This window comes from Falco peregrinus, chromosome 1 (genome assembly GCF_023634155.1).
Source record: "Falco peregrinus isolate bFalPer1 chromosome 1, bFalPer1.pri, whole genome shotgun sequence".
Lineage (NCBI taxonomy): Eukaryota > Metazoa > Chordata > Aves > Falconiformes > Falconidae > Falco > Falco peregrinus.
The window spans coordinates 117,977,773-118,000,968 of NC_073721.1; the positions used below are offsets into that span (position 1 = coordinate 117,977,773).

Genomic DNA, 23,196 nt, shown 5'->3' on the forward strand with positions numbered 1-23,196 from the left:
CTGAGGTGATAAAAGGCCTTTTTTTTCCCCCCCAAGGGCTCAAATCCTCATCTGAATAGAATACGAACTCCCAGTGACTTTGATGGAGTTAATTGTAAGGGAGAACAATGCACTTGCCTCTTCCAGGGGAACTTCCCATTTCCTTCCAACAAGGCTCAGCAAGATTTTGCAGTAACCTTCCTTGGAGATAAAGTTTCCCCTGTTTCATCACCATTTCAAATGTGGTAAAACACAACATACCTCAATGAATGCAGATGTCAAGTGGTTTTGTACGTCCGCCCTGCCAAGAGACTGGATCTGGATCCTTACATACTTGACGGAGGGCGTGCTAGTGATAGCCAGCTGCAATTACACCAGAGACAGAAACTTAAAAACAAGCTCACTACCTGGCTTTCATCAACAAAATGACACTAGGTACCATTGCTCATATAGATACGATCGCAAAACTTTAAGAATTCTTTTTTCAAACTGTCATCCTGGTTCACAAGTAAGTGCTCGTTATGAAGACACCATTTATCACAGGATTGTGGCAATGCTGGTTGGAAGGACCTCTGATGGTCACTCTGCCACTGAGTTTAAAAGTCAAATATGAATTTCATATATTCTGCCTGGCTATAAACACAAGCGCAGATCTGCATGAGCCTGAAGTAATTCTACAGGATTTAGATTGGAGTGAATTTACAGTAAATGAGAAGAGAACTTGGCTCTGATTTTCCAGTTATTCCTATTAACCAGAATTACTTCCCAGTCTGAAATTCAGCAGCAATGTCATACTTAGGAATTCAAAGTTAATCCAATCCGAGCCCTCTCAAGAGTCCTTTTTTTTCATGTTTAAAGGAAAAAAGTGGGGAAAAAAAGGTGCCATGAATGTGCATTCACATGCTTCCCGTTGGGCAATTTCTTTGAGCCTGCCTTTGAAGCATAGCACAAAATGCTGCCCAAATTCAGACCCAAACCCTTCCTGCTACACAGGTTACATAGCGCTGGGCAGATTCCCCCGTGGGAATTCCTCACGGCTTTTCTTTACACACGCGGGTACCTGTGGGGCCCCGCACACCCTGCACGGCCCTGCTGGGTGCTGGGACATGGGGTGCTGGGGAGCTGCTGGCCTCTCCGGGAAGGGGTTTGGGGCACAGCTCCAGGACCCCCCTGGGTACATATGCGCCGTGATTTTGATACGTTCGCAGCCTTGCTGAGAGCAGTAACTGTGTCCTTCCCGCGCTTCACGGGCTTGCAGGTGAACGAATAGGTACCTACAAATGAGAGCAGAGGGATCAGAGACGAGCTGAGCAGAGGCGGAATCTGCACTTGCCAAACTGCATCATCCTTCCCATTTCCCGACATCACCAACTGTCTTACAGCGGTGTGACATCACACATTTATTGCAGAATGGGTCCTGCAAGGATGCAGGTCCAGCTCCCCTCTCATCCAGGCAATCTCATCCCCCTCACCAGGCAAGCAGGGTGTGGGGCAGCCCCTCTCCAGCCCCAGGCACCCCGGCTTCTCCCCAGCGTGGTGGCATCCCACCAGAGAAGGAGCAGCAGCAGTGCTTGGGCTGTTCTGCAGGCTTGCCTGGAAATATCAGCATCTTCCTTTCAGCTCTGTGCCTTGCACGGTCATGGCCTGCAGGCAGAGCTTAGCCCTAGGCATGCCTGACAAAAGCCTGAAGGCAGCCAGGTCTTCTGGCCTTCGGAATTTTTTATTTTTTTTTCTAGCTGTTCTAAGTATGTTTTCAATCGTGTTCATTCTGCAGTTCAGGCTGAGGAAATTATATAAACAGCTCAGTTCAGTTCCAGGACCAAAAAGATACGTGAGCTTTAAAGGGATTTTTCATTCTATTTCTTTCAATACTAAATACTTGTTTCTATTTGTCTGGAAGAAAGAATGAGTAAGCTTGGTTCCTTTCCAAGGATCCAGCATGTGGGGTTAAAAAAAGAAGGGGAAACATCCCACTCATTATGAAACAGTCTAAAAAACAGCAACAGGAAAAGAAAAAAAGCCAGTCCCGTAACTTCTGTACTCTAAAAGGCTAAAAAAAAATCACTGCTGAGTTAAACAGAGAACCAAAAGGCTGATAGTGCCAGGATTAAGTTAGGTTACCCCACCAATCTGCACGTACCAGGTCCAGATGGCTGCTGGCAGCCAGTGCCTCTTCCCCCACAGACCCACATGTGAAACCATTTTCCCAGCTATTCAGTGGTAAACAACCTGTTTACAGATTTTGGGTAACTCCCACCCCCCTCAAAAAAAAAAAAAAAAAAAAAAAAAGGCAGGCAGGATTAATTAGTAAATTGTTATTTCACAATTCCTACAATGAGAGAGATCTGGCCATCAGCAAGGAGCCTGGTTAGCAGGAAAGACATTCTGGGATTTGATTGCTCATGTGTTATGATCAAATGAATAAATATATCCCATTTTATTTCAAATCTGGTGTTTGTGGATTGGTTCCTGAAGTATCTACTTAGTCAGGTGAGGCATCATGGGACCCATGGTTAGACCACAAAACACTTTTTTCCTCCCTAACTATTTTAGCTGACTGAGAAACGCAATTTCGTAATGTGTTTTTTTAACCGAAGGTGTCCTAGAGTCTTATAAAGATATTGCAAGATCTCTAGGACTCTCTTCATGCCTTCAAAATAAGAGATGTACTACGGCGCTCTCCTTTTCCCACAAAATCTGGGTTTTGGAAAGTGATAATTTTAGAAATCTCTCTTCATGGGAATATGAAGAAGTTGAACCCTCCCAAATGATCTCGGCGTTGAAGCTGCAGCAGTCATGAGAGGGCTCCTTCTCATGGCCCTTTGGGGTGCAGTGGGTTTGAACAAACATTTACACCGCACCCACACCTGTGGAAATCTGAGCAGGAGGGATGCCTAAAGGAGCTGAGCCCAGCCAAGAAATCAGCCATTCTCTTAACAGCAATGCAAATCCCTGCTCGGTGATTCAGGCACAGACCTACCCCAGGCACTCCAGCCTGTACATCCACTGTGAAATGCCATCAGTGAAAGGACCACGCAAGATGGATGGGCTTGAGGTTTAACTATGAGGAAGGGAAAGGACGTGCTGGGACTGGTAAGAGAAAGACCCTGAGGGTTTGCTGCCCGTGCAGGGGCAATGCAGGGCTCACCCTGATGCTCTGTCAAAGTAGAAGAGCCGCTCGCCGGTCCCATTGAGAGCGCTGGCACGGGAAGGAGCAGCGAGGTAGTGCTTCACGCTGTGCACCGTCCCTGTCCGTCGCTGGTAGATATCTGCCACCACCTGAAACACGGCTTCTCTGGGATAGCAGAGGGCAACGCACAGCCAGTCTCCTCTGTTGGCAAAAAGAGGAGGCAGGGGGAAAGAGAGAAAATGCATTTAAGGGCTTGAGTGCAAGAGAGATGGTCTGCAGCCAAGAGTACAGTCTTCAGGGGAAAACAAAGAAATGTCCTTTGAGGTTCTCTTCCTCCTTTAAAAAAACATAACAAATCCTCAAAGCCAAAGAAAATCACATTTTTTTGCTTCGTCTGGAAACAATGGCTGCTTATTACGAAGGTCTGATCCAGAGACCCCAGCTGACCTCAGAGGACTTTGAGTCAGGTGCCAGGATGGCTTAAAATGAGAGATTTTCTCTTCCTTGCCCCATAAGGCTGAGATACAACCAGTCACATACCCACTTGTGTCTCCTGAGGCAGCCGGGGCTTGTTTCAGTTCATCCGGAGCTGCTGCGGGAGAGGGAACCGGCATCCAGCAGACATTTCACCGGGGGCACAGATTCAGGAATTAGAAAGTAATCTCCAGCTTGAACCAGAGCCATGGTCTAAAGAGACCTGCTTCCTCCACTTTACAGCAAAGTTTATTATTATGGTTTCCATTAAAATCTCCCTCTCCCCGTCTCCTTCTTCAGCATCAGTTAGAATAACGAAGGGTAAAGTTAAATCATCTTTTAACTCTTGTCTACCACACTTTCGGCACACTCATTTACCAGAAAGATCGTCCCCATGGCTTTCCTTTATCCTGTGATTTGCATTGCTGCCCTCATGGAGAGAAAAACCGGCTCCACACTAGAAACTCCAAACAAGACACAGAGCCAAAAGATGCAGTTTGGATACAGACGGAAAAGCATCCTCCACAAAAGATCCTGACACCCTTCCCTGTCTGTGGGATGCACTTGTACTGTGCAAAACAGAGAGCCACAAGAAGTTTACGCTTCAAAAGAAAACCTGAATGCCAAGATAATTAGCTTAATTTTATTTTTTCCTTTCCACCCTCTGAAGTGGCTCAGCATGCCACACCAAGGTGCCTGAACCAGTACTGTGGTTAGCTTTCCTTTATAATATCAAAACCATCCAGGCTTTAAAAGTATTCTTTTAACTACCTGGCTTCCTGGTTAAAACATGAGAATATAAATTTGGCTTACAGAAAGACAAATACCACCTTCACTGGCTGTCGTTCTGGGTCCTGCAAAGCTCTGGAAGACAAAAGTTTCTCCAAAGGCTCCCCTGAAACGACCCGCCACCCATCCCTGCATTAAATGGGGGGACACTGCTTCGATTTGGAGAAATCTGGGAATCTGGATACCTAGACCTCTACTTTGTATTACACATGGAGAACACAAAAGCAAAGCTATTTCAGCCTTTTTCTGGTTTTCTCATTAAAACCAAACAAAACTATCTACAGGATGGAAGAGGGGACAGGCTGTTCTAGAATAATAAATCAAAGCTGCACAAAGACCCGTCAGCTTAAGCCAGATACTGCCCTCTAGATTTTAACCAACTCCAGCTGTGTCATAACACAGGACAGCTAGAAAACAGATATATTTTCAGATGATTTGGCCTCCGACTAGAGGAAATGAAAGAAATGCACCACAGCCATATTTGTGGAATATTTTTAGGATGGAGTCCCAAGACATTTGGCTGTTTCATAAGGGTGATTTGCATTGCGTTAGCACATTTCACCCCCTGAAGACACTGTCACAAAAAGGGCTTGTCATCTCCCTCAGATGCTGGGAACCAGCTTTGGTGCTGTGCTACACTGACTGCTGCCTCCCTGGGGAATGAAAAAAGCACTAGAAAAGGAAACTGGATGCTGAAAGAAAAAGAAAAAAAATAAAGTGTGAAAAAACCCACAGCTGCGACAGTCTTGAATTGCTGGGGCATTTGGGAATATAAGCGCTAGTGTGCACGTGAGCAGGCTGAGTGCAATGCTGAAATAAACTAAATCAAGATTGAAAAGATCAAATGAAAAGCACCTACTTCGGAGTTTGTGGAGCAAACAATGGAAATAAGTACACTCCCACAACAAAGGGCTTGGGAGGAGGTGGGAGAAGGGGCAGTATTAGAAGTTATCCTTTAGGTACATATAGGAAAGAATAAGGTGGTTATTTTCTCTTTAATTTAGCGGTATTTTAACAGTTTCCTATTTAGTTCTTTACTTCAGTTCTGTTTCTTCAGCTTGTACAAGGTCCACCGTAAACCTGTCCAAATACCTGGCTGTGTGGCTGGACTGGGCTCCATCCTCTCCAGGAAAAGCAAAGCAAGAAACATCAGCACTGCTGCGGGATGGTCCGCAGGGCTCTGCCTGGCAGCTGGCCGGCGGAGGGGGGGTAGATGCCTGTTCTCCAGCCATTGCCAAAACCCAGGGAGAAATGCAACCTCAGGCAACAAGCAGTAATGAGGCATGGGACGCCTTGGACACTGCGTTCAAAGTCAAACAGATGTGCGCGTGCCTTTCTCAGCCACGGCGCTGGCCACCAAGGACCTCCCGGCTGGGCCACAAGTGCAGGAAGCCTTCCTCTCTCAGGGTGGTCAATAAGCTGGAGCTTCTGCTTTATGCCTCTGCTTAAACCTCGCCATTCTGTCTTATTTACAAGCTGCTCCTCTGGGGTGAATATTTGTAGGCACAATCGGAAAAATTTGAATCAGCCTAAATATCTTGCAGGGCATTTGGTCCTTGTTCTGCCACTCTGGGTACTGGCATGTCAGCTGGGATCTGCCCAGGTGCGCCGGGGGCTCGGGGACACACACGGCACTAGCAAGAAGGGAAAACACTGAATTCATAATGGATCCCAAATTATGAATTCCGGGTAATTTCAGACCCCAGCCCAAATGCTGTGGGAACATCTGTAGCTTTAGATGCTCCTATGCTTAACTACCAGCACAAACTAAGGGGAGAGAAATCATTTAAAACACAAGGGGTAGAAGCCAGACTATAGATAAACAAAATGCTGTCCAATGTAGCAATACACAGGACATTATTTATTTTTTTTTAAAATTTTTATTCTTAGGAGTTTCTTACAAGAGAAACAAAAATATTCTCAGGTGGAAAGTCTGACTTTAGAATTAGCTGTCAGTTTAAGGGAAAGTCATATTAATATGCGTAGGAAACTAACTTGAGCTATTTAAGATATTTTCACCCCAAAACTAAGTAACTGTTCACAATCTTTTTTAGTGATAAACTATAGTTCATTTTATAAGTAAGGAACATTCTTCTTTCTTTTTTTTTTCATTCTTGCTCTTAATCAGGCCAATATTTTCCTATGTGTTTTTACCAAAAAAACCACCAAAACCTGGCATTTGAAGAAGAAAAGTGAAATATGCGCTAGCAAAAAGTCAGTGGTTAGTGGGTCCTAACAGTTTCAAACACCACTTGGAAAATTTTTGAGAGTCTGGCAACACCAGCCTGTATAAAACTGACGCTTCTGCCCCTCTGTTACTGTCATTCAACAGTCCCCACAGGGTGTTTCATGCATTTTTATGAATGTATTTAGCCTGTTTATTTCCTTTTGGAAATGGCTGGATGAAACAAACCCGAGAAGCCTTCCTTTTTTCACCAGGATATTGGCATTTGCAGTTCTGGCATTTGCAGTTCTGGCTCTTTCAGGTGAAGCAAAAACATCAGACAAAGTGTTAAAAGAGTATTCTTAGGTTTTGGCAATAAGCAGGCTTCCTGGGATAAGCAAAAACAAAAAAAAGGATGAGGGAAAGGCAAAAAAGCAGGCAAGAGGTTTTCTGTTCTCGGACATGTGGTAGATACAGATCTGCACGTACACACATACATACCTCATTTACAACCCTCAGAACACCCCCCCAGTTCAACCCCAAACTCCCAAAGGCAAAGCCACTCAAGGAAACGTGATCAAGCAGGCAAAGGAGGGGAGATTTTTGCAAGTGGTGGGATGTAAAGTGAGTCATGGAACTTGGAGATGAGATTTGGCTGGAGTAAACATAGAAGGAGTGCATATCTGGGGCTCTCACCTCCTGCGAGGGGACAAATAACACTTGTTCAACCCTGTGAACATGCCCCTTAACTACATCAGATGGAGCATCATTCCTGGGCAAATGAGTATGATCTGGCCGTGATTGCTGGTTATGCTGGATGTCAGTCCTGGCTGTATTTTAGCAAAGGGAACCTCTAAGCTGGTGATTATTCTAGCAAACAGCCCCACCATGTTTATTGACATGGTGTGTCACATAGCTGATGACCATGGAAGTACACGGTCCAAATCCTGATCTCACTGATGAAAATCTGGGGTAAACTGATGAGGGAATGCCATGGAATACAACTAAAAATTACTTACTTTTTCCTTGGGCTCAAAAAAAAAAAAAGAGTTCCATCCAGTGAGTCAGTCTCCCCCAACTGTCATTTCTCCTATTTAAAAACAACCCCTCCAACATTTTGGTCAACATCTACATGAGCTGAACCTCCAAAGGAAGTAAGACAACTGGGAATTTCAGACTTTCCCATGGCAGATATCCCCACATGCTGCTTCGGTAAGTTTCTCTCTCACAGGCTGAATTTTGAACTTCAAAAGACAAAAAAAAGCAAAGCCAGCATTCAGCCTCCAACCCATCCCACACACAAATCACAAGAGGTTGATGCTCCTCGCTGTCAGTCAGCATGAAGCTGGTTTTTTTCTCCCAAAGTGTCTCCCGACCTCACAACAACCTGCCCAGCACCAGGTTCAGTCTCCTCTGGCACAAAACCTGCTGTCAGGACAAGCCAGCTCCTCTCCAGCTAGCATCACTGGTGGGGAGAACAGTGTGAGAAATACCCACACATCTCACAAGTGCTGAGAAGAGTGGAGGAAGGGCTGCAAAGAACCTGGCTCACGTCCTTACCTCTTTCTCCCAGTTCAAGCTCCTTTCCTTGAACCCATGTTTCCCATCAGCTCCCTGCAGCTGTTGCTTGCTCCTTCTCTTTTTCTAGATTTCTTTTTCATTTTTCTGCCTTCAACTCCAGTCCATTAAACACATCCAAACCCCCTGCGATGACAAACACAGCTACTGGGCAAACATCCTGCAATTTTTTTCAGGACCTTGTTATTAAGGATAGACTCCTCTGGAAGACCACTTTCTGTGGGAATACTAACAAGTCAGGTCTGTGTTTACCTAAGCAGAGTTGTGCGTATTGGGATTTAAATGCCTTTCCTAAATGTTGTCATTTAGGAAAAGCCATTAAAAATTCAAAGGCATAGGCCATCTCTTAATATAAATTATATTTTCTAGTTTTACCCACGTGCCTCCTTAGGCAAAAAGAATGTGACTTTTGCTTTTGAGAAGCTCAACCCATTATAGAAGGGATCCTGCCCTGAGGTACACTTGTGTCGATATTCATGAAACCAGGACATGACGCAGCCAGCATTTGGCTCAGAGACAACTGTATTCCAGCAAAAATAAGAACTTCCTGCATTTAAATACAGTACACCATCTTATCATCTTTTTTCCCACCCTATATGTTTTCGTGGAGGAATCACATTCCAATTTTTTAATGTATCCCCAAGTACCCTGTCGCTGACTATTGTGAATTTGGTGTATTCCTGCTGCTGTGCCGCAGAAGCACGTCAGGTCAGGAGAAGCTGGTGGCCCAGAGGAGACCCAGTGGACCAGGAGAAGGGTGAAAGCAAGGAAAAACCTTCAGTTTCATGTGGCAGGCTTCTAAGTGATGAGCAGCTTTGTTTGCCATGGCCACCTGGGGATTGTTTTATGCTCAGATGGCTCTAATTCATGCTGTAAAAGGATCATCTCAGGAAGGACAAGCCTCCTCAGAGTCACCTTGTTAATCCCAGCTGCTGCCACTGGGCCAGCTGCAAACACAAGCCACAGAAGACAGAGAGCAGCAAGGGATGCAGGGGGATAAGCAAAGATGGGGTTTTAGCATCACCTGAACACAGCCATGTCACCACCCGCTTCGGCCCAGCTGTACTAAAACGGTGCAATCTGCAATCTGGTGTTCTGGCAAACGGTTTTGTTTCTTTCCAATTTTTTCAAAAATATCTTGTGGCTCTCATCTATGGGTTGACCTGCGGGTAATTTAGGGGATTTAAATAGACAGAAGGGAATTGAAATATATCTGCTGACTTCTGTGTTGTGTGGACGATTAACTCTGAATCACAGATGTTATCAGGAGGGGCAGGCTATAAAACCCAAGTAGCACTTTACTTATTATTATTATTGGAAATAGCAGTAGTGTTACTTGTGTTACATCCAGGTCTGGGGGATCGAGGTCAGAACACATGTATGTACAAGAACAAGAAAGCAGTCACAGCCTTGAACTGTTAGCTCCACTTTGAAATACTAATTTTGCCTTCCTGTGCCTTTATCAGTCTGGGAAGCAAGAGGAAAAGCTCACGTAGAACTAATCTGATAAAGAAACAATTTTGGAAATATCCATAAACTGGGCAAGTCTGCAACAAGTACATTCTAGCCTTGTCTTGTTATCTTTGTTTTCCTCCAGACCTTATCACCACTAAGGAATTTTATTGCAGAAATGACAAGTAGCTGGAAGTATGAATCAGGCTGGCATTGAATAAGAAGCTGTAGGAAAAACACCTGCCTACACAACACTGACAAATACAAATATAATGAGTCCCTCAGAGTCTCAGTACAGATACGGGCTGCAGAAGTTTGCTTGCACTGAAATCTCCACCTTTGGAGGGGTTGTAGCACCCTGGAGGCTTTAGATCACTTGGCATCCAAAGGCTCCGCTATTTTTAATGAACAATTTAGACACAAGCTCATTCCAGGGTCTTGAATTTTCAGACAATTAAGATTATTCACTGGTGAATATGATAACAAGCCCTAGTGCAGAGCTCCAGCCTAGCAAACACAGGAGTATTTGCCACCGAGTACCTGTGCCCATCCCTGCACAAACACCGCAGCAGGGGAAAGACTGGACATGAGCCCAAGCACACACACGGACATCTGCCCTTGTGCTTGCTGTTGACAAGAAATTTGGCCCTGCCCTGCCAATTTTTTTTTTTTTAAAGTTCTCAGAAAGATCTGGCTCCTGCAAGAAGGCACCAAAGAACACCAGTATTATGAGCCTCACTGTACCCCTCCAGGTGAGGGTAAGAGGGTGGCTGTGCAGAGAGCCTGGGGAAGGCTGCCCTGCACTGTCCTTGGAGCCAGCATCTCTCAGGAGAGGTGCAGTACTAGGAAACACCTCTGCTTGCAGGACTGTGACAATCTATCTACAAAAAAATACCCTCTGTATACCACTAGCTGCTTAAGTTTCCCTGAATTCTCTGTCAAACCACAACAGAGAGCCCTAATAAGGGAAATCCCTTCCCTCTGAGCCTTGACAGACCGTGTACAGAGATATTTGCCTGCGCTCATTAAAAACAAGGCATGTTTAATCTAATTGCCACTGCTTTTCAGGCTGCTTCAACAACACAACTTATTACACTATGCTTCAGATATGTGCTTTAAGGAGATTTAATTCTTATCCTTAGATGAGCTGATAGCCCAAAGAAGCCTGGCTGACTTACTGAACAGCACTGTGCCTGTGGTAACAGTATTTGCCTTAGCTGCTTCTGCGATTAGAAAATTTGCACAGGCACAAAGCCTAGGTCATTAAACCGAAGGACTTAATTTATGACTGCTTACTGTATGAAGTGCCAATCTTTGTACTGTTTTCCAGCACCTGAAAAGAGGCACTTACTTGCAACCAAATAATGTTTTCCAGCCTCTCCTGGCTTACCAGCCTCTCCCCACTCTTGTAACAAGCTCGATGCTCTCTGCAGGCCATCGTACTTCAGGATAGTGATTTTGTGGAAAGCCATTAACTCAGTCTTACAAATAATTCTCATACTTCTGTGAAGCAGAAAAAAAAAAAAAAAGCAGCCAAGAAAACACACAAACAGCTCTTAGGGAGCAGAAACTGCTCCAACAAAGAGATGAAGCTCATGGAGAGGGCGTCTGAGATCTCCGTTTATGAAGATTTCACACAGGCTTTATGCCTGATGAGAGCAACCCTCAGCAGAATCTGGACTGGTTCTGGTGCACGCTTCATCCCTGGTCATTAAAATTCCAGCCAGCACCCTCCTTCTGTTCTCTTGCCAGAACATTCAGAAGTTATTTGTCCTGCATTACCTCTTTCCAGAAGCATCAATACCCAGCTGCCTTCTCATCCTCACAGGGAAACTCCCACCCATTATACAGACAACCCTATCTATAGCTACAAAAGGCATTTCTGCCGAGACAGCTATGTTCCCCAGCAGCCTGAAAACACAGCCTGTGGGTCTCCACATGGCTTTATATTTGCCCATCAGTCAGCTAGTGACACAGCTACCCTGATGAATGCAAACATGTACGTTGCTCACTGGAAGGGGAGCTGGTGGGCGTTAAACCGCTCGTTGGTACCACGTGGCTGGAGACGGCAGCATGTGGAGGCACAGCAATTGTGTTTGGTTTAGCTACATATTTTGATGGAAGTGAAGAAGCTGTAGAATTACTCTAATTGGTGCAAGGGAGGTACAAGTACTGCAGCAACCCTCCTGGTGCCCACTGCAGAAAGAAAAAGGTCTGCTCAGTGACTATGCTCTAACTGATGTCCTCCTCTGCTGAGTAAATCCACCTGAGCAGTGCCTCTGAACTCACTGGGCAAGATCTGAAGCTCACAGCACTGCCAGTTTCAGCTGAGTCATGTGAATTCATCCCAACCAGCCCCTGCCCACGCCAGGAATCTGGATGTTCCAGTCTTTTAATAGATGTCTGAACTGGCATGACTTCTACTGGGTCTTTCTACAGTGTTTCAGAGGCAGGGAAAGCGTTAATCATGCAACTACTCAACATCAGCGCTATGCCTGACCTCCACAGAAATCCAAATCCTGGTACACATCTGCCTGTCAAATTCCTTATTTCCCCTCTGACCTTCCTTTAGCCAGCATAGAGCAAATCACTCCAGAAGCGTGAGGGCTGTCTAGCTGCAAAGGCAGCATCCTGGATACAGCTATCCATCATTTTACAATGACAACACTAAAAATAGTTTAATTGTTCACTCAGGTTTTGTCTGAAATTACTAATCCTAAAATACCGACATGAAAGTTCATCAAACATTTTTTTGGTTTGCCAAAACATATTCACATATTCTGCACAGATGTTAATAGCTTATTTTTGGCAGATTGTTCAGTATTTTGGATTAAAAAAGAGTAAACAAAACATAAAGCCACTTGAGACAGGTGAAAGTTTTCCCCAGTTTTCTAACTGATTACTCTGGGCTCCACAATCTGAGATTTCTTCCATTCCAGAAAGGACTGGAATACAATGTTTAAAAAACATTATACATGGAACTGCTTAGGCAGGCACTTGTTTTCTTCCAGCCTCCTAAATCCTCTTTTTCACCTCAGTTCCTTAACCCTTCCACAGAATTCTCATTTCTCCATGTTTCTGCATGCAGTCTGGACATTTCACTATTGCCACTGCACCAGCCTTACGTCTCGTGGTAGTTTGCATCCAGCATACTTGAGGTGTACACAGAGCAGCCACATATTTAATTCCCAATTACTCCTTAGCAAGATGCTCTAAATGAAATGAAGTAAAATTGTGGTTTTCCTTCATTACAGTATATTTCTTGTTTACAGTTCTTCAAAACACATACCTCGCCAACTGTTCCTGCATCAGAAAAATTTACAAACCTTTGCCCTGTTTAACACAAGACCAAGAGAACCACAACCACATTGTGGTTTTCAATAGTAAAACGTAGTGAAGTTGCTGCTTGAACAAGAGCTAAACTTCAAGCTGAGTTTTACCAAAGACCCAGAGTGCTGCCTTCAGATTTGAATCACTGTGCTTGAAAGACCGTGGGCCAAAGCTTTGGCAAGTATTAATTGGCACAGTGACAGAGTAACCACCAGTTACCCAGCAGAAGACTTGGCTCTGCAACCGCAAGGAAATAACTAATCATTTTAAGACAGATAATAATTGAAAAGCTCGGCTTCCCTGAGAGTGACTAATGGGTTTTCCTCTTCCTTAAAGTGCACCAAGATCTATTAACACAGAAAAGCAGCGATTTAATTCCAATAATTCCTCTGTGACAGGAGTGTCCAAACACTGATCCTCCAGCAACTCGGTCACGGCCCCACAGCTACTACATCTTTAAATCAAGAGGACCAGGTATTTGTCACTCCCCACAACGGGCACTGCAGAAAGAGAAAATGCTGCCCTTCCCAGCTACATTCCCATGGGAATTCATAATGGGAACTAAGGACAGTATTTTTCCCCAAACTTCTTCAGGTCCAAAGTTCAGGGGAACCAAACACAGCTCAAGCTTTTGCCAAAACTGTCCTAAGCTAAAACCACCGCAGCGACGCTCTGCTGGAGGAGCAGCGCATGAGTGTGGGGTTTGGTGGATAATACTGGAGGGACTTAGGAACCCGCCAGATTTACCGGCAGTATGTGCTGCTTCATATCCTCGGTGCCTCTGACTTCTTTCACATCAAACTGTCTAAAATCTGCTTTGCAAGCCTATGCCTGTGTCTGGCTGGGTTGTATGTACCCATGGAAGATTTCATTTGCATACCTCTGTCCTTTTATTGTATTGTGTTTTTATCAATAACCAAAGGAGTCACATAAATTGCAGGACCCAAGGGGATGGCTAGGTTTTTTTGTGGTGCTCATCTCCTGCAGCGTCTCCTCTGCACCAAGCACGGCGATGTCTGTCACTGCTAAGCTGGTAGGATTGCAGGACTCTCCTAACCAGTGCAAAGCACAAGTCATTTCACTAAAATAAGAGGAATGGTACTAAAACCCATAAATTAACTTATGCAAAATGAAATAGACTGCAAGGGAAAAAAAGCAGCATCTACAATGGATATACCCTGCTTTTATATAACTCTAGAAGAAAACATGGGATATAAATACAGCATAGCCTACAATTTTGCTGTACTGAGTCCTAATGTTTTTAAACTTCATGTAAAAAGAAACAGTGATTACAGTGCTGTTTGGATTACCAAAGATGCAAAGCTCTGTGCACATTCTGATGTATTTCTGCACTTTATATATATAGGAGATAAATTATGTGTGCAGCAACTAGTACAAACAAACGAACAAGAGCCAGAGCTCTTCTGGAGACATTTCAGGGACAGCAGGCCAGGACTAACTTGGATTTTGTTTCAAAACTTTCTGGAAAGAGAAATGTCTCTGCACATCAAAAAAGCTGAAATAAAGTGAAAGCAGAGGCATCATCTCTTTGCATCCGTAAGTGCCAGCCATTAACACCTTGCTTCCACGCCCTCAGAAATTGCTGAGACATTTGAAAGGTCATTTGCGAATATCCTGGGAAATTGTTAAAGCACCAGACAGTTTGAAAAGAGAGCATTTTCTAGCAAAATAGGGCAGTACCTGTTGAAGTTGATCGGGTACAGGATAATATCCTCAGGTGCTCTGCCATCCCACTGGATGATATAAGTCTGTTCCAGCATGACGACAGGCTGGTACTGCTGGTATGGAGCTCCTCTGTTCACGCCTTGCAGCCGCAAGGGATGGGAATGGTATGCTGCTCTGGCAATGAGTAAGGTCAGATTCTCAGGGCGTCTGGCCTGAATATAAAGCTGAGGGTGAAAGGAAAATGACAAACATATCCATTAAACCAGCCAGGCGCAGCCATAACATGTGCATTTGATCACTTTTGCCTGCAAACGGTTTTTGCCAATGAAGAGCTCAGAACATTTGGAAAGTTGCTGAAACATTTCCAGTTCAAATAAAAAGGTAAAACAGAAATAGCATCTGCTGCCATTCGTGGGGACACCGTGAAGTGAGATATGAATTGTACAGCACCATAAAAATGTTCACTATTCAGAATCTTAAGGGAGAAGGGTAATCAAGGAAATATTGCAAAGTAACTCTTTTTTATGAATTCAAATAACTGCACTTTAAAAACAGGCTTATTCCATTGAAAATACAGAAAACTTGAGTTATTTCAATGGGCTTTGGATTAGGTCCAGGTATCTAATGGAATCCACATCTTTTCTCTCAAGTAGCAGACTAGGCTGGAATTTGGGGGGCTAAAACTTGATGGCTTGACTGTATGACCTTACAGACTAAATACTGTGTTCCATAGGTTTCAGCGGAGAGCTCTTCTGTGCAGGGACCAACAGATGCCCTTGGCCTGTAGTTCAAAACAAACTACACCCCAGCTGTATGCTTTTTCTGTCCTGCCATCACTCAAATGAAGGCAAATTCATGTGGCAAATGTTAGTTTTAAGGCTGAACACATGATGTTTACCTGCGTCTGCCGGGGTGAAATTCCATTGCAAAAGGAGGATGCACAACCCGTCATATAATCTGTCTCGGCATGCAGGGTTGTGGCAGACAGCTTGTCATATACCTTGAAGGGTTTCAAAAGCAGCAAGGACAGGTGAGGACACCTATACTTCTGCTTCCTTCACTCTCCCGCACAGTGCTCTTTACATCACAAACTTAAACTATCCAACATAAAAATCCACATTAGCTCAGAAATGTCTGAGCTTCTGAGCATCCATCCAGCACAATTGTTTTTAAACAGTTTCTGCCTTTGAGGTAGAGACTCCATCTATCAGGATATCTGCCTTCTAATGCAGGGCTATGAGACCTCGGCCCCTCATACCTCCATGCCTGTCTCTCCCCTTCTTGTCTACACAGACTGAAAGCTCTGCAAAACCAGACTCTCTCTCACTGGTTTATATACGGGCTTATTTTAGTTGAGGTTTCTAGCTAGTTCAGCCCCTAGTTCCAGTTTCACGCTCAGAAGGACTCTGTGCTTGCATCTGCTCCTGCTGCTGAGCTTGTGCTCCTCAGGACCTCCAAAAGACAGCCCACCTCCGCCTACCCCCCACCTCACCCCAAATTCAGCAGCCTCATGCTGAATGCTCAAGTTAAAAATTTGGGTCTCTTGCCAAAGAAATAATCCCAAAACGGTTGTAAATATTTCTTGGATATTCAGCCCACTCCTCCTTTTACACCATTGCACTTTAATGATGAAAACCTGTCCTGAGTGGTATCTGCAGACCCTTGAAGTGTATCGCAGAATTGCATTAAACAGGATTTTTTCCTGATGGCTGAAACTATTGATCAAGTAATTCACTCCAGCCTCTGAGCAGCAGCACATTTGCTCGTTCATGATGGATCAAGGAAGAATAACTGTTTTTACAGTCTGATAAAAGACCTCTTGTATCTACAAAACCAAGGAGGAAAACCTATTTTCCCTTCACATTCAGACCATGATTAGAAAGTCAGTAGCAGGGAATGTAACAAACCACATTTCAATCTCATTTGTCCCCACCCAGATGGGGAAGTGCTGAGGTTGGAGCAGGTAATCAGTAAGGTACCTTCAGACCTGAAATCCCACCGATGTATTAATTGTTCTCAATCAAAACAGCATTTTGTGACAAAAAACGGTTGGAATGAACTCTGATACTGCAAAATAATAGCCCACTTGTGTCTTTCTGAGTAAGAGGCAAGAGTTTCTGTTCCACCACCAGAAACTTTCACATTATTCCCTTCTGTGTCCTTCAAGCACAGAATGTTACGATGGTAGCTGCTGTGCATTTACCACAAAATTAAATGCACCAATAATAAAATAAATGAAGAAGGGAAGGAAATGCATTCAATGAGCTCCAAAAGTTCCTAAATTACAGACTACCAAGAACAAACATTTCTTATAGACTTTGAGGTACTTGGGTAAAAAGAAAAAAAGAGAGAGCGAGAGTGCTATGCATGGCCTAAGCTGCTCTCTACAACGGTTGTTAATGAATTCAAGAAAGTGCTGGAAGAGTTTGCAGAGTGCTTCAGTAAGATGATGAGGAAAGCGTGTCAGAGATTTGCTGGAAGCGTTTTCCTCCAAGTGCCGAGGGAACAAGTCACAGGTCTGACACTCAGGATAACGGTGACAGCTGTTTTGAGAACAGTGATTACTAGAACAAGGGAAAATGCCACGTCTGTGTTGACAGAAATATCTGTGGACTGGCTTTGTCTCCAGCAATGACCAACAGTGGCCACTGAGAGAATGCCTTAGAACTGCAAGCCACCAAAGATGTGATTTTCAGTCCCACAGAAATACACATGTGTATCCAGTGGATCTTACAAAACATCTACCCCTAAAGGAGGCCACATGTAGCTGATCAAGCAATGTAAACCCTACACGAAGAGGCTCTTGCCCAGGTGGAGCATCGCTAGTCAACAGGACTCTGACTGGGAGCAGGGAGGGACTAGCTGAGATGTTTCCTGCAGCAACTGGGCTCAGCTCTGGAATCAGTCCTGGTGGCCTGGTCCTTCTTGAACACACCAAGCTGCACAGAAAGCAGCACCCCACATTTTCCCATTCATCCCTTTCTCTGGGCCTCTCCCCTCAGGGAAGAAGGGACAAGAGGGGAATCCAATCCCTGTTCATGAAATCCCTGACCTCCCTTCTGTGATGCTGACTCACGTCAGTCCTAGTACTTGCGTTTTGTTACCCCTTTAGGACTGCAGTCAAGATGAATAGATTACTCAAGAAAAATCCCAGGAGATCCATCCACCAAAGGCTGCTTTTAATTCCTAAAGAGATGAACAAAGTAAAAAGAACCTTTTGAGCTCCACTGGCCCCAGGTCGGTGAAACATCAGCCACTGTCCCAGCATAGTGCTCTCAGGATGTCACAGCGTGGCCTCTTTCTTCCTAAGCCTTTACTCCGTGACACCTTTACTGGTTCAAAATGAACTTGGAAACCTTTATCACTTTTCTTCCGTGTATCTACCTTTGCAGGGCCAAAATGCTTGTGAGTAGGAGCAAAAAGGAGAGCAGCAAGATAATTTTTTCTGGAATGAAAAATCCATCTTCCTTAGCAACACCTCCACAATTTTTGGTTAGCTCTATCAAAATATATACAAGAAGAAAGTGGGTCATAAAGATACTTCAAAATATGAGAAGTGGTGATAGCTTAATGTAGTAGGAGAAGAAAAGCTAGTTAACATGTTATAAAACGCAAGCCTTCTACTTGCCTGGAAGGTTTAATGGACATAGTTGTCATTTTAGCTGCTTAACACTTCACGCTAAAAGGATGTGTCAGATTTCCCTGTGCTTACATGGCAATTCTCCCAAGTAGGTTGTGAAACTGAGAAGATAAGTTCTTTTACAATTCATGGGGGATCTGCTATTCAACTGGATAGCGAGTATGGAGATAAGCAACACACAAAGTACTGGAACAGTGAGAAAAGGTCTGCTTGCCTTCTGGTTTCTTTAACATTGCTTTTGTCCTGCTGTGCTGTCAGCTGTCAAGCTGGGGCAAAATACCTTAAAAATGAGATGCTCAAAACATATCTTCTCCCCATCAAAAAGGATATTTTCCCAGGGCAAAACATTTTCTGTACGAAACACCCAAGTGAAGACTTTAAAGCTCTTCTGAAAAGAAAAAGAAATGTATCTTTCTTTCTCTAAGACATGCTAGGACATGCTAAGGTGTCATTGATATCAGCAAGATAACTTTGGCTTTTCATCGGTATACATCAGAGATCAAAATTGGACCTCTTTGTTCAAATACGGACACCATCAGCTGAAGAATATCTTGCAGGCTTTTCCTTCTTCCCAGTCTGTGAGGTGCTGACAGTCCTCAAGAACTGCAGATACCTGGGTTTGAACGGTTAGGCCTGGGGTTAGAAAAGCACCGTTCGCTACATGCCGCCTCTCTTGCTTGCTTTACATTGAGAAGCATCAGTACCAAACCCAGCTACAGGTACTGAGGACACAATACCAGCTGGAGGTATGTAACCTGGGGATGCAGGACCGGTGCACTTGCAAACATTCGCTGCAGAAACAGAGGTAACAGGAGTGGAATAATTTCTGTTTTAGCTGCCTGTAGAAAGGTAGTGACTAAGCGAACTGGTGAAAAGTCAACAGCATTTTCTAAAGTATTTTATAATAGCAAGGCATTAATTTTTTGTTAATTTGAAACTGACACTAATCTAGTTACATGGCAGTTTCTTAGGAGAGCCACACCTTGTTAAGCTTATAAAAGGAAATAGCACATACTGCCAAAATCTCTGCTTGTTTTAACAAAGACCAATACCAAAAAGGAGAAATTTCACAGCATCTCCTGATGAGTTGCTGTAAAGTCTGCAAGAAAGCAGTAAGTGCACGGCTTCAGCTACCCGGTGGGAGCCAAGGCCCTTGCCTTACAATTTATATAAAATTCAGAAATGGTTTAGGAATCTCATTTATATTTTAACCAGTAATGCAGGTGTTGAGGAGTCTCTGGCTCCGTGCTTTGGAAATCTCACCCAGCATATGGAGAGAACTATGGGATGAGCCTCTCCCTACATTTTTCTTTTATTACTGGCTCTTGCACCAGCTGAAAGTCAGGTTGCTGGGACACCAAGGACCTCAGTGCCCTGCTGACAGAGTCTGAGTGACTCACAGAGATTACCAGATGTGGTGCTGCCAACTCTTGTGATTTCCCTGTGAGTCTCCCCCTACTTAGTGTTCTTCCTTAAAGCCTCACTTTATGTACATTACAACATGAGAGTTTCAGCTGTCGCTAAAAAGCATAGGGGCTGGTCTTGTTTGGACTACAACAACCCTACAAGCTCCAGAATCAACAGACCTGATAGTTCTTGCTTGGGTAAATTTCACTATTTTAAACTGGTCCCAGAACCCTTCTTTGGTAGCAAAAGGCAACACTGCAAGCAAAGCACAAGGCATTTCTTAGTGCTCTCTGCTGAAGGAAGGTCTTAGACACCATGTGGGAAAGGTGGCATGATGCTTCTTGGAGGTGGTGGAGAGTAGGGACCACAAACCAAGCACAGGAAGGTGGGATGTCAACCTGAGCTGCTGGATTAAAACACCCTCAGGACCATCTGTCCCCAGGATTTTGTGGAGCTAGAAACACTGCCACAGGAACTGGTTTTCCCCAGTCATTTTCTTTCCTTGGCAAATTACATCCAGGAGAGGAAAAGCATGAGAAGTGAATGAGAGAAACCAAGCAAAAAGAAATTAATCGAACTCTAGGTGCTTTGCTCAGAAAGAATCTGCCTGCAACGTTAGCTGAAGGACCTGGATCTCATTTCTCCATGCCAAGTAGCCCATCCCCAGGCTGACTATCTTGGGCTCAGTTCAGCAGTACTGTAGGAGTCATTATTTCCTTGAACTGAGAGGACATTTTCACCTGCTTGCACTAGGGAAGGATGAAAGATGTTGCCTACCAGAGCTACATGAAAAGGAAAAGAAAAACAGATTTTGTAATAGAGTTGCTAAGATCAAAGCAAACCATCTTTCTCCATAACTAGATTCACTCTTTCAGGCTTTTGAGCTGAAGTATGACGCTCAGAGTGTAGCACGCACATGAATCACCAGTAGTCAACGTGCTGAGAATCAGGGTTAAGCTGAAATACTCCAACAATTATACCCTCCAAATTAAACCAACCCTGCTGCACGGGACCAATTTCTCCTACCCTGCACATACATATATTTCCCTACCCAAAACCCATGAAGTGAAGCATTTAATATGAACTTTACTCATCCTTCTGGATGCTGATTAGTTGAAAAACACTGGTAAGGAACAGATCCCAGAGAAGCAAATGTTTATGCTTGCCTAAACCTAGCCAAGGAAATTTTCTATGGTGGAAAAACTGCCTCACCGTGTAGAGTGCCATAACCGGGAGGATATTAATAGAAATAAAAATATAAATGCCTACTTGTTTACAATTCTCAATTTAACTGTTAGGTTGCCAGAGCAGAGAGGATCATTTCTCTAGAGACACAGAGCAAAACCAAGTGCCAAGGACAAAGCCCTAATTCAATGGGAGTGGTTCATAGGAGCCCAATCCTGTTCCATGCCTAGTCAATAGCAAACCAGGGGTCATAAACCCAGTGTCTAGACACTTAAATAGCTAGTCCTGCTCTCTGCTGTGCAGCTAAAGCAAATGCATATACATTTTTTTAGCTTAGAGACATGCATAATCTGGAATTGGCTGTGCACTTATTACGTATAGAGGTCTCAAAGATAATTGCACTCCCAAAAGTGTCACGCAAAAAGTTCCTTGGGGAAAGGGGAGTAGAGCGCTGTGCCTGACTACCCGGAGTGCAGGCTCACACATTACTACACACCAGAGAAGCCACAGAGAAAGCACCTTCAGAAATCTCCCAATGTGGAAAGACCATGAGTCTAGGTTTGAAACCTATCCTGAGGTGCATCTGTAGGAAATCAGGCTCTGCTAATCCCCATGCTCACTAATCTGCATGCCAACAAGGGAAACCTGACAGCCTGCTCCTCTCCAGGCAATTTTAGCTCTGCCCGCTCTTCACTGACTTCAGGTAGACTTTCATCCTGTGCCACACCTGCTGATGTCTGGGCAACGTCTGCTGACTCCCAATGAGACAAGAGTTTGCAGCATGCTCTCAATTGCACAGAAGATTCTTAATAATTAAATAAACAAACACACACCTGCTGTATCTCATGTATCTCAAGAACACTGATCTTATTTTAAGATCACTTCATAATCCACCCTTGCCTTTCATATCCAGCAGTGCGCCCCGCTGTAGTCTTTATTTGACAGCGCAGGGCTGTTCTCAGGGATCAAAAGAACATAATGGTCCTTCCAAAAGCCAGATCTGGTGTGAGGGTTCCCAGTACCCACACTCCAACCTCAAGCCACATGGCACTGTGCACACCCACCACAGTCTTAATCTTTGGCTTGTTCAGCACAAGGAGAGAGGAGACCTCGCAACATGTCCAAGTAACTGGAATTTAACAGGCCTAGATACCTTTTTGGTACATACATTATTATCCTTTAGAAGCAAAGGAGCAAGGAGAGCCATCTGCAGTCTCTTACGGGTGACTGTGAAAGCTGTGGTGAGTCATGTATTTATAGTATGCTCCATCCACAACAAAGGTCTTGGTGAAATTTGAGCAACATACAATGAACCAGGATCTGATTCTGAGGTCACATTTTCCCTCCATTTACAATTTCCTCTTCCTTTCTTTCCCTACTGAAAGGTTACTGGGGATTTGCAGCCCTTTCGACCAAGGTGTCAACATCTCAGTTAAAGTCTCTAACTCCAGCGGGCTGAAGAAAACTGCTGTGAAGGTTTAAGACCACCCTGGCCTAAGGCTGAACATCCCTCAGACAGTGATTTCTGGATGGGAAATCAGAGGTAAGTGTGAGTTTGTCTCTCAGCCACCCGTTTCACCATCCTGAATGCAGTGGGATGTATCAGAGAAGTAACACCTTCCATTACTGAAACCTGATTTACAAGACTTATGCACTAGAGCCCCACGATAGAGGGGACAAATGTCTGGAAACAGGAACTAGAAAACAGCAAACTCTCTCCCAGCTCAGTTTCAACTTGCAGCTGGTTGTGGACAACGGGAAGAGACAGGGCTCCTTGCAGCCATGGATGAACAGGAGCTTTACCGAGTCCTTGGAATTAGGCAGATAACACAGAGAGGAGTAAAATTATACGCAATTTATTATTCACCTGCTATCTTATGGAGTGTTGAGTAGGCTTCACTCCATGGCCCCTCAGCAGAGTACCTGAGGACACCCACCCCACCTGCCCAGCGACACTGCTGCCACCACCCCCGTTACCTGTGCGAACTTCCCAGTACACACCATCCCGTTCCAGCGTGGGACAGTCAAGCAGCCGGGGTGACGCAGCAAGTAGTTGTCTGCTCTACCTATGAAAGTGTCCGGATACCCTGTCACTGAACCATCCAGATCATGGAAGACAGATGTTTTGTCACCGTCATTATCGTTGTTTCCAAACCACTGGCCTGATCTGCCAAAAAACACTTTCAGTCCAACCTAGCAGGAGAAAATAAGAAGGAAAATTACTGGTTAGCTCTAAGGATGGACTTGGGTTTGCAGTGTTTTAACAGCCAAAACAGCGATACAGTTAGAACTAGAAAGCTCTATTGTATGAGTAAAAAGTTTTGTTTTGCCTCCCCAAAGTTAGAAAGATTTCCAACTGTATTGGTTTTCCCCCTCATTTCT

General features: G+C 44.3%; 2 protein-coding genes across 4 annotated transcripts in view; both read right to left on the reverse strand.

Moving 5' to 3' along the window:
- The window catches only part of CEMIP (cell migration inducing hyaluronidase 1), a 114,034-nt gene that overhangs the window by 69,788 nt on the left and 21,050 nt on the right, over nucleotides 1-23,196 (reverse strand). The gene's annotated exons all lie outside the window — the stretch shown is intronic.
- LOC101918475 (cell surface hyaluronidase-like) overlaps nucleotides 1-23,196 on the reverse strand; it is a 57,088-nt gene that overhangs the window by 5,974 nt on the left and 27,918 nt on the right. Inside the window, exons 19-23 of the mRNA XM_055795066.1 lie at nucleotides 22,792-23,007; nucleotides 14,598-14,806; nucleotides 3,128-3,310; nucleotides 1,040-1,253; nucleotides 241-342 (exon numbers count right to left, since the gene is read on the reverse strand). Of these exons, the coding sequence (XP_055651041.1) occupies nucleotides 241-342; nucleotides 1,040-1,253; nucleotides 3,128-3,310; nucleotides 14,598-14,806; nucleotides 22,792-23,007 (924 nt within the window). The remainder of the gene's footprint in view (nucleotides 1-240; nucleotides 343-1,039; nucleotides 1,254-3,127; nucleotides 3,311-14,597; nucleotides 14,807-22,791; nucleotides 23,008-23,196) is intronic.